At 31.9% G+C, this 16677-nt stretch overlaps 1 protein-coding gene across 1 annotated transcript; it reads left to right on the top strand.

Moving 5' to 3' along the window:
• The first annotated feature begins 3914 nt into the window (after positions 1 to 3914).
• Positions 3915 to 5524, top strand: LOC145047994 (UPF0481 protein At3g47200-like). Its single transcript, XM_078996375.1, has one exon. It carries the CDS (start codon positions 3966 to 3968, stop codon positions 5388 to 5390), a length of 1425 nt encoding a protein of 474 aa, XP_078852501.1. The 5' UTR covers positions 3915 to 3965; the 3' UTR covers positions 5391 to 5524.
• Positions 5525 to 16677: the final 11153 nt, after the last annotated feature.

The following is a 16677-nucleotide window of genomic DNA, read 5'->3' as shown; positions in this document are numbered from 1 at the left end:
CATATCTTTCTCTCACTACTTTCTCTCTCTAGCTCCCCTAAACCTCCCTAAGCCCTAGATAAAACCCTAGCTCCCGAGGGAAGCCCCGAGGCTCCCGGAATCCCGAGAAAAAGAGTCTTTCGGTTTCGAAACGCTGCTCCAATTAAGTTCCGGTTTTCGATAAAATTCACTATAAGTGTGCTACGCTTACGCAGTTTTTAATATAGCTTTCAAATAATTATAGGAATGTTATTAGGTCCTTAAAATAATTATTTGGGTTATTATTATGAGTTATATTGAGTGTTATTTAACGCTTATATAATAATAATAATAGTCAGACTATTAATTTGTCGCGATTATCGTTAGACTAAACCCTAGTGGTATTGGTACTAGGTTTTATCGAAGGAAAGTTGTTTTGAGAGTATCGAAGCGTTGTCCAAGTGCTGAGTCACCACCTATAAAGTGAGTGCATAGTCCCTTTCATGAACATGATTTTAATACAAGTATTGATTGAAATATTAATTATATGTTTATGTGCGAGTTAATTGATGTTGCCTGAAATACGTGTTAAAGAACATATCAGATTATATTTGATAATTCAGGATAAAGAGTAAACCTAAATTAAATATGAGGAATATTTGGTAGTATATTCTTACGAGTACAAGTAAGTTATACTCAGATAATAGAATTTAGTATATGTCATTTATCCGGGAGTATGGATTAGACATAGTCATTGTCCCTAGTCCGAGAGTATGGATTAGGAATAATCATTCATCATTAATCCGAGAGTATGGATTAGTCATTGTCCCTAGTCCGAGAGTATAGTTAGGCGTAATCATTCATCATTAATCCGAGAGTATGGATTAGTCATTCATCCCTAGTCCGAGAGTATGGATTTGGTAAATTCGTTCATTTCTGATCCAGGAGTATGGAGTAGGTAAAACGACTAATCTTAGGTCCGAGAGTATCGATAGCCTCGTTGTGAGGAGCGACGGGGTGGGTTAAGAGTTTTTTATATATATGGTGAAATTGTATATTTTGTGAGTTTTAAACTATATATATATATATATATATATATATATATATATATATATATATATATATATATATATATATATATATATATATATGGTATAACATTGTGGGATTGAAATCCCTATGTACTTACCAAGTTTCCCAACCTGACCCACTCAGTTTATTTATATCACAGGTGTTGATATGAAGTCACATTATACTGAGAGATTTAAAGAGATGTAGATCACTAGTGTAAATAAATGTAAGTTCTGTTTATGCTTATGTTTCTGTATTAACGATGACATCCCAAACGTTTTGAAATGAATAAAATACGTTTCTTCGAAAATGTTTTAATAACGTATTTATCGTGTTTTTCTGGGAACAAATTCCGCAACATTTTTATTAAAAAAAGAACTCTGATTTTTATAAAGCATAAACAAAATCGGTCTTTTCTGGCCGTGAAAATGGGGATGTCACACCTGGTATCCGGTTGAAATAGACTGAAAGGGATTGCAAGCACCCATATATGCTTGGGTGTATGTCTGTATGTTATTTGGTACTTTGGGGAACTTGGTAAGCTTTGTGCTTATGGTTTTTAAGGTTATGGTCTCAAGTACTTCCGGTTCGAAAGGGAAGGGCCCGGTTTGATCGCAGCGTATCCACCAATGTTTTCGCGTTATGATGTTTTTGGGATTGTACTCTGATAACTGTTTTCTCACGAAATACTTTTGAATAATTAGAAAAAGGTTAATGAATGTCTGGCTAAAAGATAATTAGTGTTTTGATTAAATTAAAAATGAAATTTTTACCTCGTAATTTTTGGGATGTTACATGGATTCTCTGTACAATATCTTAGTCAGTTTAACAAAACTCCATGTCAATCTCATTATGATGTTTCTCTTCATATGTTAAGATGCCTAAAACTTTTATAGATAAAGGGCTTCACTTCAAAGCTAATTCTTTTAACAACATTAAAGCTTACTATGACTCTGATTGGGCCACTTGTCCTCTTACACGATGTTCTATCAGTGGTTTCTTCATCATGTTTGGTGGCAATCATATTTCATGGAAGTTTAAGAAAGAGGTTATTGTTTCTTTGTCATCTGTTGAGGCAAAGTACAGATCCATGCGATGTATTTGTATAGAACTTGCATGGATCAATCGATTGTTTGTTGAGTTTGAAGTACCAAGAATAACACTCATTCCTTGGAAATGTCATAAGAAAACAATGATGTACATTACTACTAACCTTGTTTATCATGAACACACAAAGCATATCGAGTTAAACTGCCACTTGGTTAGAGAAAAACTTTAAATAAGACTCATTTTCTTATCACATGTTTCAACTCAACATCAGTTAACTGATGTAACAGCAAAGCCTCTCAATGGCCCACATAATCAACATGATGCATCCAAGTTAGGTTTGTTTTCATCGCCTCCAACTTGAGAGGGGGGGGGGGGGGGGGGAGAGGGGCTATTAACTTAATATTATGTATAGAAGGGCATTTGTGTTATTTAGTTTATATTTTGTTGAGTAGTTAGTTATGTTGTTTAAATAACTTATTGATTTCTTTCACTTGTATAAATATGCAACGATTAGAGAGTCTGTAATGAGAAAAACTTCTAGCTTTAGTTCATCTTTCAAATTCATATATTAGAACATTAGGGTACTACCATGTATTATTTTGATTCTTATCTTGAGTCTATCAAAGTAATGATTGATAGTTGGTTGGATCTCTCACTAAAATGTTAGTTTATATTTTTTTCCTTTGTTTTTATTTAAATACATAGATTTGAATTTTGTTGTTTATTATTGTACACCAACTTATTTACTATGTATTATTTTTGTTATTTTAAGTTATCAACTCATGTAGATACGAGTTTTTAACCTATATATTAAGATTATATATATTAATATCATGAGTTTTTTAGCTATATCTTTGGATGGTGCTTATGAGGGTCCAAAAGCCTTCGTAGTATATATTTACGAGGTTTATGCTTTTGAACGACAAAATATCTCTAACTTGAGTTGAAAGTGTACTTCACTATAATAATTTCATATATTATAGTACTTTGTCACAACAACATGAAACACTACATGAGTAACTTTATTCATACATCAAGTTAAGAATATGTTTCATTATAATTAATAACTCATTTTACTTGATAATTTAATTGACATATTTACTAGAATACTCAATTGACGTTCGAAATAAGCACTCTAAAAAATATTTTACATATGTAAACAGATTAAGCCATGTGGCATGGACCAATCAAGTGCAATGAAAAACGTTGATTGAACCAACCTTTGCGATTGTTCTTAATAGAGAATTTAAAAACTTAGAGCGTTAATCTTAATATATTGTGGAGATGTTTATAAGTTTATAAGTTTATCGCATCCGTTTTTCAAAAGCATATTTAGCAAAATACGGTTTCAATTATGAGTTCGTCATGTTCCATAAATATGTGCCACATTTTTCTATTTCTTTGTTAATTACTCTGAAATGGAATTATCAATAAATGTGTCAATGTGATTATAAAAGTGGATATTTTTCCATTGATACAATTATCATATGGAATGCACAAATTAGAAGTAAAAAGTAAAAATCCCATTCTTAATTTGTAATTTGTAAAGATATAATAAACAGTATAATTTCATGAATTTATGCAATTATGTCATCCGATTTTTAATTTTTAGTTTTTAATTTTCAAATAGGCCTAGATCTGTATGCACCCCAGTTTCGTTTTATTTTTTTCCTTAATTAAAGGAAAAAGCAACATGCGTTCCTCGTCTTTGCCATCAAAGTATATATTTAATAATACTTCACCTCAAAAGATGTCTGTCATGATTCCTATCTTCTTAGGTAAACAAAGTTAACGTTGTTATATGCATGTATATACCAAGACAAGACCATCGACACTTTCTTACAATCCCATAATTAACGACTAATACTAAACTACCAGATCCAAAAATGGCCACGCACGACGATATTAATGCAAGCACCACCGAGAACGAAGATGAGGCATGCGTTATCAAATCGATTGAAAATGCCATCCCACCACCTTTGTCATCTGCACGAATCCCTAGAGTTCCGAAGATGTTGGTGTGCGAGTCGAGCGATATCTACGAGAAATACTATGTTCCGAAAGTGGTTTCCATTGGTCCATACCAACACAAGAACCAGAAGCTCGAGTTAGCCGAGAAACTCAAGCCTGTTTTCACGAAGAAGCTCCTCTCGAAGTACCAGGTGGGCCTTAGTACGTTGTACAAAAAGCTTGGGACAGCGAGCATGGTGCAAGAGTTACGGAGTTTCTATGAAGAGGAATCAACAGACCATCTCTCCAGTAAGGAATTTACTAAGATGATGTTGCTCGATGGATGTTTTATTTTGTATTATATTCTATTTATCTACGGAGAGAAACCTGGAAGTTGTAAAGAGTTGCGAAGCCATCAGATTGTGTTTATCCAACAAGACTTGTTCTTGCTGGAAAACCAAATTCCCTTCAAAGTTATAAACGAGCTGATGGATTTGATAAACCTGACTGAAAGGCGTGACAAGATGAGATCGTTCTTCACGAACAACATTTTGGTACCAGGGAGGCAGAAAAGAGGGTGGTTCGGTTTCCGAAGCAGGTCAACCAAAAATGATCAAAATTTCGTTTCCCAAATGGTAGCTGATCAGGATCATGACCATCTGCTCCATCGTCTGCATTCTAGCCTTACACGAACAAGTGGCTTAAAGGTTGGAACAAGTGAAGTCGATGCCCATAAGAATGAAATAAGCAACAGATGTACTTTTCGCAATGTTAACGAGCTTGCAGATGTTGGGATCCAATTCAAGCCGAGTAGCGTTATGTCTTTGGCGCATGTGGAGTTTGTTGGACAGTGGTGGTGGTTTTCAGCAAATGTAAAACTACCTCCGATAACCGTCGACGATTCCACCAAGCCCATGTTATTAAACTTAATAGCCTATGAAATGTGCGCAGAAGACGCACATGATGCATGGGTTACCTCCTACATATGCCTCCTTGATTCTCTCATCGATCATCCTGAGGACGTTAAGGCTCTTCGGAAAGCTGGGGTACTTGATAACTCCCTTGGGAGTGACAAAGAAGTTGCGACGATGTTCAATGAAATAGGGACGGATTTGGTGCCAAACAATTTAGCATATTCGAAGGCCAAGTACGAAATCCAAAAACATTACGACAGCTTGAGGAACACAAGGTTTTCCCAACTCAAGCACGAGTACATCAAGAGCCCGTGGTCATTTCTAGCGCTTGTAGGAGCTGTATTGGCTCTATTTCTAAGCGGTGTTCAAACTTACTTCACTGTCTGGGGCCCCCCTGGCGAATGTGACGATCTTTGCAAGTTTTTGAAGCTGAATCATCACTTATGAGATCCAGTAATAATTGATGGTTCTTCTTACTACATCTCCTGTGTGTATCTGTTTTGGTGTGTTTTTGAAAGAGTGATTGCTTATGTGTTGTGTGTTTCCCCACTTGTATTCGACATTTATTTTTGAAATAAATCCGCTTGTGAATTTGTGGTTTCTTTCAATATATATATATATATATATATATATATATATATATATATATATATATATATATATATATTAAATTGTAATAAATATGTTGCTTCCTTTCTTATTTTACAGTTATACATTAAAAAATATTTTCTGTTTACATTTTAATATTTAATTTCTTTTTTAAATCAATTCATATAATAATCGGGTCTCAGACATAATTATTAATATAATTATTAGCCAATCATCACTATAAGAAATCTTGGCATTACTAGCGACACCTTTAGCGGTGACACGGAGCAATAGCGACGATATGTAATTGACGCATTACATGTCGCCGCTATTGCCCATGTCGCCGCTAAAGGTGTCGCCGGTAATACTCGCAAACGGCGATCCGCGTCAAATTACCCACATTCGTCCGATTTGTTTTCAATCCAATTGTTGTAGAAAAGGCGCTGACTTTTCCCTCAAAGGAGTCGCCGCTATTACCTTTTTGTCACCGCTAATATGTTTCATCGCCGCTATTCATGTCGCCGCTAATACGCGTGCAGATAACCCCTTTCTAGTTCCCTTTTCCGCCTCTTTTCCTCCTGATGTTTCTTTCCTTCTCTCGCTCGTTTCTTGGTTGCAGCTTCTTTCCTTCATCAGTTCACAAGTAGATTGAGTGGAGGACAAAGATTTAAACCGATGCTAGCCCTCCTACCGCCACAATACTGCCGGTGCTAGCTCACTTCGGAAATTCCCCACATTCAAGGTCAGATTGCTCTTATTTCTTATTATTTTATGCTTTGGATGATAAATTGGTGCTATATATATGTTGGAAATTGCCTCTTAAATTGTTTTTAGATCAAAGATATACACAATTGATCTTTCGTTTTTTTTTTCTTGCTAATTGTCGATGAAGGGATGAAGGAATCAGGAGGTATCAAACCTACTGATTTAACCAAACTCCATTACAAAATATATATTTTCAGCCCCTCAACTTCTAATTTGTACGGTTTTGGTCCCTTGCTCTAAAAAATAATTAATGGAAAAATCATTTTAATTGAATCAAAAGTTTTAATGTAAAATTTCATAAATTTATTTATATTTTTTATAATATTGATTTATTTTATATTAAGTAAACCATAGATTAATTAATTTTTTTAGAAATTATTAATTATATTTTTACTTAATTAAATTTCAGACTAAATTAATTTGTTAGTAATTTTCAATTTTGTTGAGTGATTATGTTTGTATTTTGAGATAAAAGTGTTTGTGCATTTTGTTGGATTGTATGCATTTTGTTGGGATATAGTACAATTTTTCAGATTTGTGGGAAGTTTTTATGCATTTTGAGTATGTTTTTGAAATTTTTATTTATACCATATTGGCTTAAAAATAAATTTTGGTATGAAATTGAAATTTGATGTATATATACATTAGCTTGATCTTTTTTAATTAGAAAATCAAATTAATTTACCTTTAGAATCAAATTAAATTACCTTTATAAAATCAAATTAAATCAATTATAAAACCAACTTAATAGTAACATACTTTTAGTGACTTAATCTTGGTCATTACAACTTTAGCTTAATTAGGTTATTAATAACAACGTACTTCTAGTAATTTTAATTTAATTATAGAATAAAATTAAATTCATTTTTAAAAAAATCAAAAAAATAAAAATAAATTAATTGTAAAATCAAATTAAAGTAGTTTTAAAATCAAGTTAATGTTAATATTAAAATAAAATAAAATTAGTTTAAAAAACTTAAACTAAATTAATACTTTATCAATTTCTGATTATTTGTTCATGTGTTCCCATGTTGGGATACTTTTTGAATTATCAACTTTATGAATACTCTACTTGATTTTTGTTTCTAGTAGAGTAAACCTTAAACATTAAATTATGTTTCAGCTGCATCATGTCTATTGATAAAAGCTGGACTGCTAATCTACATCGTCAATCTCCCGAGTTCCAGCTAGGACTCGACTCTTTTGCCGAGAGATTTATGTTACACCTAGATTGTAAAGGTGAAACCAGATGTCCGTGTGAGAAATGTGATAATTGTTATTTCATGGATCTGAAAGAAATGAGACATCATGTTCGTATATATGGTTTCAGTCAATCATACAACACGTGATATATCACGGTGAACCTTTAATCCCTCCAGTTGTAGATGTCACATCACCAAGCAATGAGATGGCTGATGTTATTGACGATGTTATGTGGGAGTCGAGAGAAAATGATAAAAACCTCGATGAAGGAACCTCAAATACAGGAGGTAGCGGTGTCGATGATGATTTTGAAGAGTTATTAGAGGCAGCGAAACCAAGTTATATCCTGGTTGTACGTTTTCTTTCCTTGATTTTTTAGCAAAGTTGATGCATATGAAGGTCAACAACAAATGGACTGATAGTTCATTTGATCAACTCCTTGAGTTGTTGCATTTGGCATTTCCACCAGACAACAAGGTTCCCCGTTCATATTATTTAGCAAAAAAGAAACTGAAGAAGTTAGGTTTGGGGTACAAGTCAATACATGTGTGCAAAAATGATTGTTTTCTCTTCTAGAAGGAACACAAGTCATTGCAAGTTTGCCCCGTTTGTAAAGAGTGTTGGTGGATTGATAAAAACAGCAAGGGTAAGAAAGTGGCTCATAGGGTGTTACGATACTTTCCAGTGACCCCTAGACTACGTCGTATGTATTGTTCATAGTACACTTCTAAAAGTATGATATGACATAGTACTCGGAGATCAGAAGATGGTGTGATGCGTCATCCCGTTGATGGAGAATCTTGGCAAAATTTTGATGTAGATTACCCTGACTTCTCGAGTGAACCTCGCACTGTACGTCTAGGGTTGGCAGCTGATGGCTTTAATCCATTTGGTAACATGTGTAATCTGCATAGTACGTGGCCGGTTGTACTCACCACATACAATTTGCCACCATGGCTTTGTATGAAAGAGTCATTATTCATGTTGGCCTTGTTGATTCCCGGCCTTAAAGCGCCTGGAAAGGACATAGATGTTTTCCTTAGGCCGTTAGTGGAAGAGCTTAAGTTTTTGTGGCAATCAGGCGTATGTATTAAAGACACAACGACAAACACATTCTTCACGATGAAAGCTATGTTGTTATGGACAATAAACGGCTTTCCAACTCGTAGTAGTTTATCGGGCTGGAGCGGACAAGGGTATAGAGCATGCCGGACAGGGAGATCACATATTCCCTTGTCGGGAAGCGTGGTAATTGGTTCACACATGAAATTGGGAGGTATTTGTGGAACAACGTCCCTTTGAACGTATCTAGTTGGGATAATGTTTCCCCCACCTTAAGTAACACAACAATTATGCATCTAAAGGTAACTTGGATACAATTTTAAGTTTAGTTGTGATTGTTATTTAATTAACTAAATTTTTTGTATTTTGCAGAATAAATTTGATTTGGATAAGGTTAACATGGATCAGGAGCGTACTCAATTGTTGCGGAGCATTAATTCAACTCCTGCAATAGTTACAGAGGCCGAAAAAGTAAAGCTTATTCTTATTTTAAGGAAATCGGGGGCCTGCAGATATCCCAGCCACATTAAACAACCCCCCCCCCCCCCCCCCCCCCATGGTATGTCACATGAAAATTGGGCGAAGGTAGTCGAGCATTTTCAAATGCCAGAATTTTTAAGGCGTTCGACGTCAAACACAGAATGTTTTGCAAAACAAGTAGTTGTAAACAGAGGGGGTTAAGCTCATACAACAATGCATGTTTCAAACAAGTAAGTTATGATATATTTAAATATTTACTTAAAGTATAAGTAATCTAATTTTTAATGTTAAATAGGATATAAGTTGAATTGAAGTTTTTCGTAAGGCTAATTCCAATCGACAATGGGTATTTTATAGCCCTGCAGTCGAGCAACAATACGTAAGTGGTTAATTTGTATCTACATATAAGTGTTTATATCATTAAGGGTATTTATTAATCTAACTCTTATGATTTTTATTATTTTTTGAAAATATAGAATGCTTTACTCCATGAGATCAACCAACGAACCCAAGGTACTTCTGAAGCAAGCAGTCTAACACCCACTGATATAAACAACTGTTTTGAAAGAATATTGGGTGTTCGACGCGGACATATCAGATGCATTGGGCGTAAACCCCCAACCGTTGTGTCTATGTACGATCAGGAACAACCAGTGACACAAGAACAACCGCAATCACAGGTAATTGTTAGCTTTAGTTGAAAAGTATAATGATATAATAGAAAATACAATGCTATAATGGAAAGGACAATGCTATAATGATATGTTGGTTATGATTTGATATGTTGATAATTTGTAGTTTAGTAATTTTTGGAAAGTAAATACTATAATGGAAAGTAGAATGCTATAAAGATATGTTGATTCTGGTTTGATATGTTGATATTTTGTAGTTTGATCATTTTTGGAAAGTAAATGCTATAATGGAAAGTAGAATGCTATAATGATATGTTCATTATGGTTTGATATATTGATATTTTGTAGCTTGGTAATTTTTGGAAAGTACAATGCTATAATGGAAAGTAGAATGGTATAATGATATGTTGGTTATGGTTTGATAATATTGATATTTTGTAGTTTGGTAATTTTTGGAAAGTACAATGCTATAATAGAAAGTAGAATGGTATAATGATATGTTAGTTATGGTTTGGTATGTTGATATTTTGTAGAATGGTATAATTATAATGCTATTATCATATGTTGGTAATATATTTTGTTTTCTTTGTAGTTGAAAATGTTGCAAACAATATTAAAGGACCCGACCTGTTCTGCAGCATTGAAAGAGTGGTTTTGCTCATTGGCGCCACCAAATAATGAAGGAAATGATGAGGATGCGTAGTTACTTTAAGATTTTATGAAAGGTTTTCTAATTTGGAAGAATATTTTAGAATGTGGTATGGATTAATATTTTGAATTGGTTGTATCGATTATATTTTGGATTGGTTGTATTGATTATTAATTATTTTGGATTTGTTGTGTATGGATTAATATTTCTATGAAAAATTATCAGATTTTATAAATGTTATATTGTTTTTTTATAAATTTAATGTTAAATAAATAAATAAAATAAAATTAAAAAAAAAATTGTTTTAGCGGCGACATCTTTTGTGGCGACGCGCACGTATCAGTGACAACATGCGATTAGCGGCGACGAGCAGTATTAGCAGCGACCCTCAACCTTTAGCGGTGACTACCGGTGTATTAATGACGAAGCAATACCGACGACGCATTTGCAGCGACATGTCGCTGCTAAAGGTATTAGCGGCGACTTCTTGACCCTTGAGCGACGACAGGCGTCACCGCTATTGCCCAGTCTTCTTGTAGTGCATGTCACCAAACTCAACCTGATATTTATTCCTGTTTATATATTTAGGTGAATATGTAAAATTTTCCATATATGTACATCTCTTTCGTATTCATTATTTAAAGGGAAAGACTACAAATTATTTAATCACATGCAATGTTTGTTGTAAAAAAGATATAGTTTACCGACTAATGTATATCATTGAAAACCCTATCATAGAGGAACGATATACATTTGAGTTCTGGCAAGCGTGTCGAGTTCGTGTCGTGTCAAGACATTAAACGGGTTGAAAGGATTTGACCCTAACCTGACCGTTTAATTATCGTGTCGTACCGTGTCAATCTGTTTATTTTCGTGTCGATTTTGTGTCGGGTTTCGAGTAAAGGTTTAAACCTTGTAAATATGTTGTGTCATGTCGAGTTGAAATATTTTAAAGGGTGAAAAGTAGGAATTGTAGAGTCAAAAAGGAAAAAGTGAAACACTCGAGTTATGAGATGGAATGACAAAATTAGGGATAATGACGTGAAAGGGTAACGAACTTTCGACTTTTATCACATTTAGTCACTAAACTTTTTTTTCGTTATCCATTTGCCATTGAACTATTGAAACTGTTCACATTTTACCCTTATGACCGGCCGTTGCCGGTCATAAGGGTAAAATGTGAATAGTTTCAATAGTTCAATGGCAAATAGATAACGAAAAAAAGTTTAGTGACTAAATATGAACAAAATCGAAAGTTCGTTTCTCTCTAAAAAGTTCAATGACTAAATGTGAACAAACTTCTTCTTGTATTATGTTTTAGCAATTTATTTATTTTTGTTAAATTGTAGCAACATTTGTTGATGAAGAAATCTATGAAATAAAAAAATAAAAAAAAATAAAAAAAAAAAAACCATGAAAATATATTTAAAAAAAACAAAAAACCAAAACCGAAATACAAAACCGATGGTTTGACATTTTCCAAAATAAAAAATCAAAATTTCAAATCTGATTTTGGTTTTACAAAAAAATGAACCATTCTCACTAATGTGAATTATGACCATTGGTTTGGCATGCGAAGTTTGTGACATCCCATGAATATGTAGTTACAACATCGTCTGAACTCGTAATTCATAGTAAGGGGTTAGAGTATCATCGCATGAATACGTAGTTACAACATCGCCTGAACTCGTAATTCATCACCTACAGGTTATGGACCTGCTGGTGTTTCCACTGGGTTGTCTAGAATAGTCCGTGGTCGCCATCTATACTCTGGTAGATGACTACATCGCCACATTGTTGGTTAAGGTTATGGTATCTCCTTTCATCCTACATCACATATTCATCATCATCTATATACCTAATTATCATCACATATCTCTCATCATTTTATTTCATCACACACCAACTATTTCATCTACCCATGTTTCATCCGCAACATATTTGTAGATATAAAATAAATATATTGTTTAAATCTTTTAAAACATGTATAAAATCGTTCATCCAGCATAGACAGCAAGTATTCAAATAATATGCACACATAGCACGTAATTTATATAAAATACTTCATATCTATGTGTAAGATGAAAGTAACTATATCTACCATAAAAATCCCATAAATGCTTCCTAACTTCGAACCCCAAGGTTTACTCTACTAAAGCTTCACATTCTCGGCTCTCTGAACCTAGAAGGGTCCAGATCTATCACACCAAAAAGCTCAAGATAGCTCTTCTTCTCACTTTACACACTCAAGCTCGCTAGGGTTTTCACTTATGGGAAAGGTAGTCGTAATTGAAGGCCATAAGTGCCTTTAAATATGGCTCGGGCCCAAAGATTTAGGGTTTCTGCCAACAACGCAGACTCGTAGAGTCGCCTCACCGACTTGTCGAGTTCATTCATTAATCCGAGTCATCATTTGCAACCTTACTCGACGAGTTGAGGCGTCAACTCGTCGAGTCTCTCTTCTTAACTCAAAAGAAAAATACTTAAATTATGATACCTGGAAATCCGGATGTTGCATTTTGTTTTTTTATTTCATAGATTTCTTCTTCAACAAATGTTGCTACAATTAAACAAAAATAAATAATTTTGCTAAAACATAATACAATAGAAAGTTTGTTCACATTTAGTCATTGAACTTTTTAGAGGGAAATGAACTTTCGATTTTGTTCACATTTAGTCACTAAACTTTTTTTCGCTATCTATTTGCCACTAAACTATTGAAACTGTTCACATTTTACCCTTATGACCGGTAACAACCGGTCATAAGGGTAAAATGTGAACATTTTCAATAGTTCAATGGCAAATAGATAACGAAAAAAAGTTTAGTGACTAAATGTAACAAAAGTCGAAAGTTCGTTACCCTTTCAAGTCATTATCCCGACAAAATTATAGTAAGTTTAGAAGGAAAAAATGAAAAGAATTAAAATTGATAAGTAAAAGGGATAGGTGGTGGGGTTCACTAAAATTAAGTAATTTTGAAATTTTGAATATTACTTCTAATTATTGAGTTTGGCTTACTATAAGTCTTTAACATATAATATATTTATAAAAATATGAAATTTATAATAACTAATATATAATTAAACGGATCATATTCGAGTCATCTTCGAGTTGAAAGTCTTGACCCTAATCCTACCCGTTTAATTATCATATCGTGTTGTGTCAACCCGTTTACATAAACGTGTTGAAATCTCTAATCCTAACCCGCTAATTTCGTGTCGGGTTGGTGTCGTGTCATGTTTTGTCATAATTTACGATAGTTTTGTATATCATTATTTTTAACTTTTTAAAAATAATTTGACAGATTTTACGACATGCAATTACCACATCGACAGCACCCTACATGTATATTTCCTTTCGTTCCCCAGTGAGCTTGTCGTGGACACCCCTGTCAATATCTTTCATCGTTTCTTGCATTTCTGCAAATATACATGGGTTGGTTAATTAGGAGATCAAAGCAAAGTAATTATTTAGTATTTACAAATGTTATGTTATCAGGTTACTGTTTTGTTATAACTTGGATTGAAATCTTTGTTGCTGTTAAAAAAAAGTAACTATTACGAATGATATGTTATTAATTTACTGGTTTTCCTATAAGTTATAAGCATGCATGTGCTTCCTATCAGGCTATCACAAATGGAATCCACACAGACAAAATCAAATTACTTATATTGCATCTTTAACTTTCTGGAAAAGAGAGGTTAATGATATTATAATAAGTTTCAATTACTTATATTACATCTTTAACTTTCTGGAAAAGAAAGGTTAAAGATATTATAATAAGTTTCACGTTATTTTAAGTACTTATTGATGGCATAACAAACATATATAAGTATATATAGTTTCTTACTGATAAAATAATATTGATATACTATTATGGCATATATATATATATATATATATATATATATATATATATATATATATATATATATATATATATATATATATATATATATATATATATATATATATATATATATATAGAGGTGGGTTCAATTGAAAAAATAAAAAAGGTTGAGAATGTGGGAATCATTCTCAATCACTCATTTAATTAGCCTCTAAACATAAATGACACCTTGCAAACTTGTAAATATGATATAATACCCTTCAATCACAAATACGCAAGTGTATAGAATTAGATAACAGTTGAAATTCATTCATTTTTTTGCTCTTTCAATCCAACCTTCAATTCTGCTTTAATACGAACATATCTTCAACATCTACAACTAATTATACTCCCACCATCATTAAAACAACATCATCGATAATCAACAAAATATTCAATTCGTATCATTAATTCAATATCGTTCATCAAATAAAACATCGAAATTACGGTTAGAAAAAGATCAAATCATTTTTTATTTGAAATTTTCATATATTTCTCTACCAATCTACTATTTTGTAAGATTTAAATAGTCAAAGTATCATATTTATCAAATTTTTAAAAAAATTAACTTGTATGCACTCCAACTGTTTGATAAAATGCATAAACTAAATCACCACGTTATATTCACAGATGAATATGTTTTCTCACCTGAATTAATATGTGATTATTAAAACACAAAACAAATATGCAAGTTTGTATGTTATTCATATGTATATAACATATAAAAATTATGTATATTTCTGAAAGCACATTGTAATATTCATATATCAATATAGAGTGCAATATTCACATATGAATATACCAACTATTATTCATAAGTGAATATACAATCTAATATTCACAAGTAAATATACTATGTACTATTCTAATGTGATATACCATGTAATATTATATAATATTCACATATGAAAATATCATCTAATATTCATAAGTAAATATATCATCTAACAATCACAAGTGAATATACTATATAATATTCATAAGTGAATGTTTCGTCTAATATTTAAATATGAATATACTATGTTTAGTATATGTTATATTCATATATGAATTATATTTAAATTGTAAAAAAACTAATTATAGTTTTTATTCATAAGTGAATAATGAATGAACTGTAGTAAAAACCAGATTTATTTTTATTCATTTATGAATAATGATAGCTGAAAATATATAAAAATATATATACATTATCTTAAAACTATATCAATATGGATGTCTATTTATAGAGAATAAAAAATCATAAATTTTGGTATATTTAAAATTATTTTTCGATAAAAATAGCTTATTAAAAATTAAAAAAAAAAAACAAAAACAAAAAATTATGTTTTGTATATATTAAGGTAATGTTTAGCATAGTTTAAGGAAACATGTTTTGTTGGAAAACATATGTGTATTCTTTTTCTCATTTTCACCGTTACGATTGAGGCTTTTGCGGCAAAAATAAATGATTGGCTGAGAATGGGTCCCCCCATTCTCAACCCTTTTTTTCTTAATTGAACCATATATATATATATATATATATATATATATATATATATATATATATATATATATATATATATATATATATATATATATATATATATATATATATATAGAGAGAGAGAGAGAGAGAGAGAGAGAGATAACTTAAATCCATAACACTAAAAAAGAACATGAGAGCAGATCACAAACGTTTAAATTTTTTGTTGATATAAAAATGATCATTTATGTCATTCCTAAAACTTTTAGTATTAATATGTAACTTGTAAATTGACGGAAGGTTACATCTGTCATTTGATTTATATGTAATTCCTTAAAATAAGCAAATTTAAATATAGATACCATTTTTACACTCATTTGCGTTAATCACTATTTAGAGAGATAACTTTTGTTTCTTCTATATTCGTATAATTGTACTCCTATATTTTATGATAATATATCCTGCAACGCAATAGTCAAAGAAAAATTAAAAGTCGTTCTTTTTAACGCATTCCTAGCAACCATTGAAACTCTCTTCAAGCCATCATTGGCATCTCCTTCAAGCACCATCCAATAAAATCAAAGACATACAAATATATGACGATCTGATCCTTATTTCATCGCATCAAATCAAGGCTAGTTCGTTTTATTTTTCTATTAGTTTATTCTGAAATTGAGCTGCTAGAACAATCATATTTGAAAATTACGATTTATATATATATATATATATATATATATATATATATATATATATATATATATATATATATATATATATATATAAAATCTTGTAGATGAACTGTTCGAACACCATTTCATTTGATTCTTCATAACTCTTCATATGGAAAGGATGTAAAGTTGGTAGGAGAATTAGGAATCCTGTTCAAAGTTGGAGAAATAGAAGGTTGTCTGCATGTGATATCATGAATATTGACCACATCAGAAGATACATTTAGGATATAAGAAGGTATAGAAGATGAGCTAACATGATGTGTTATGGCATGA

This window comes from Lactuca saligna, chromosome 5 (genome assembly GCF_052625555.1).
Source record: "Lactuca saligna cultivar CGN05327 chromosome 5, ASM5262555v1, whole genome shotgun sequence".
In the NCBI taxonomy this organism is placed as follows: domain Eukaryota; kingdom Viridiplantae; phylum Streptophyta; class Magnoliopsida; order Asterales; family Asteraceae; genus Lactuca; species Lactuca saligna.
This window is presented reverse-complemented; position numbering and strand designations above follow the sequence as displayed.

Excerpts from the sequence above, each read along its gene's own strand:
- LOC145047994 (XM_078996375.1), top strand. The coding sequence starts at position 3,966 with ATGGCCACGCACGACGATATTAATGCAAGCACCACCGAGAACGAAGAT.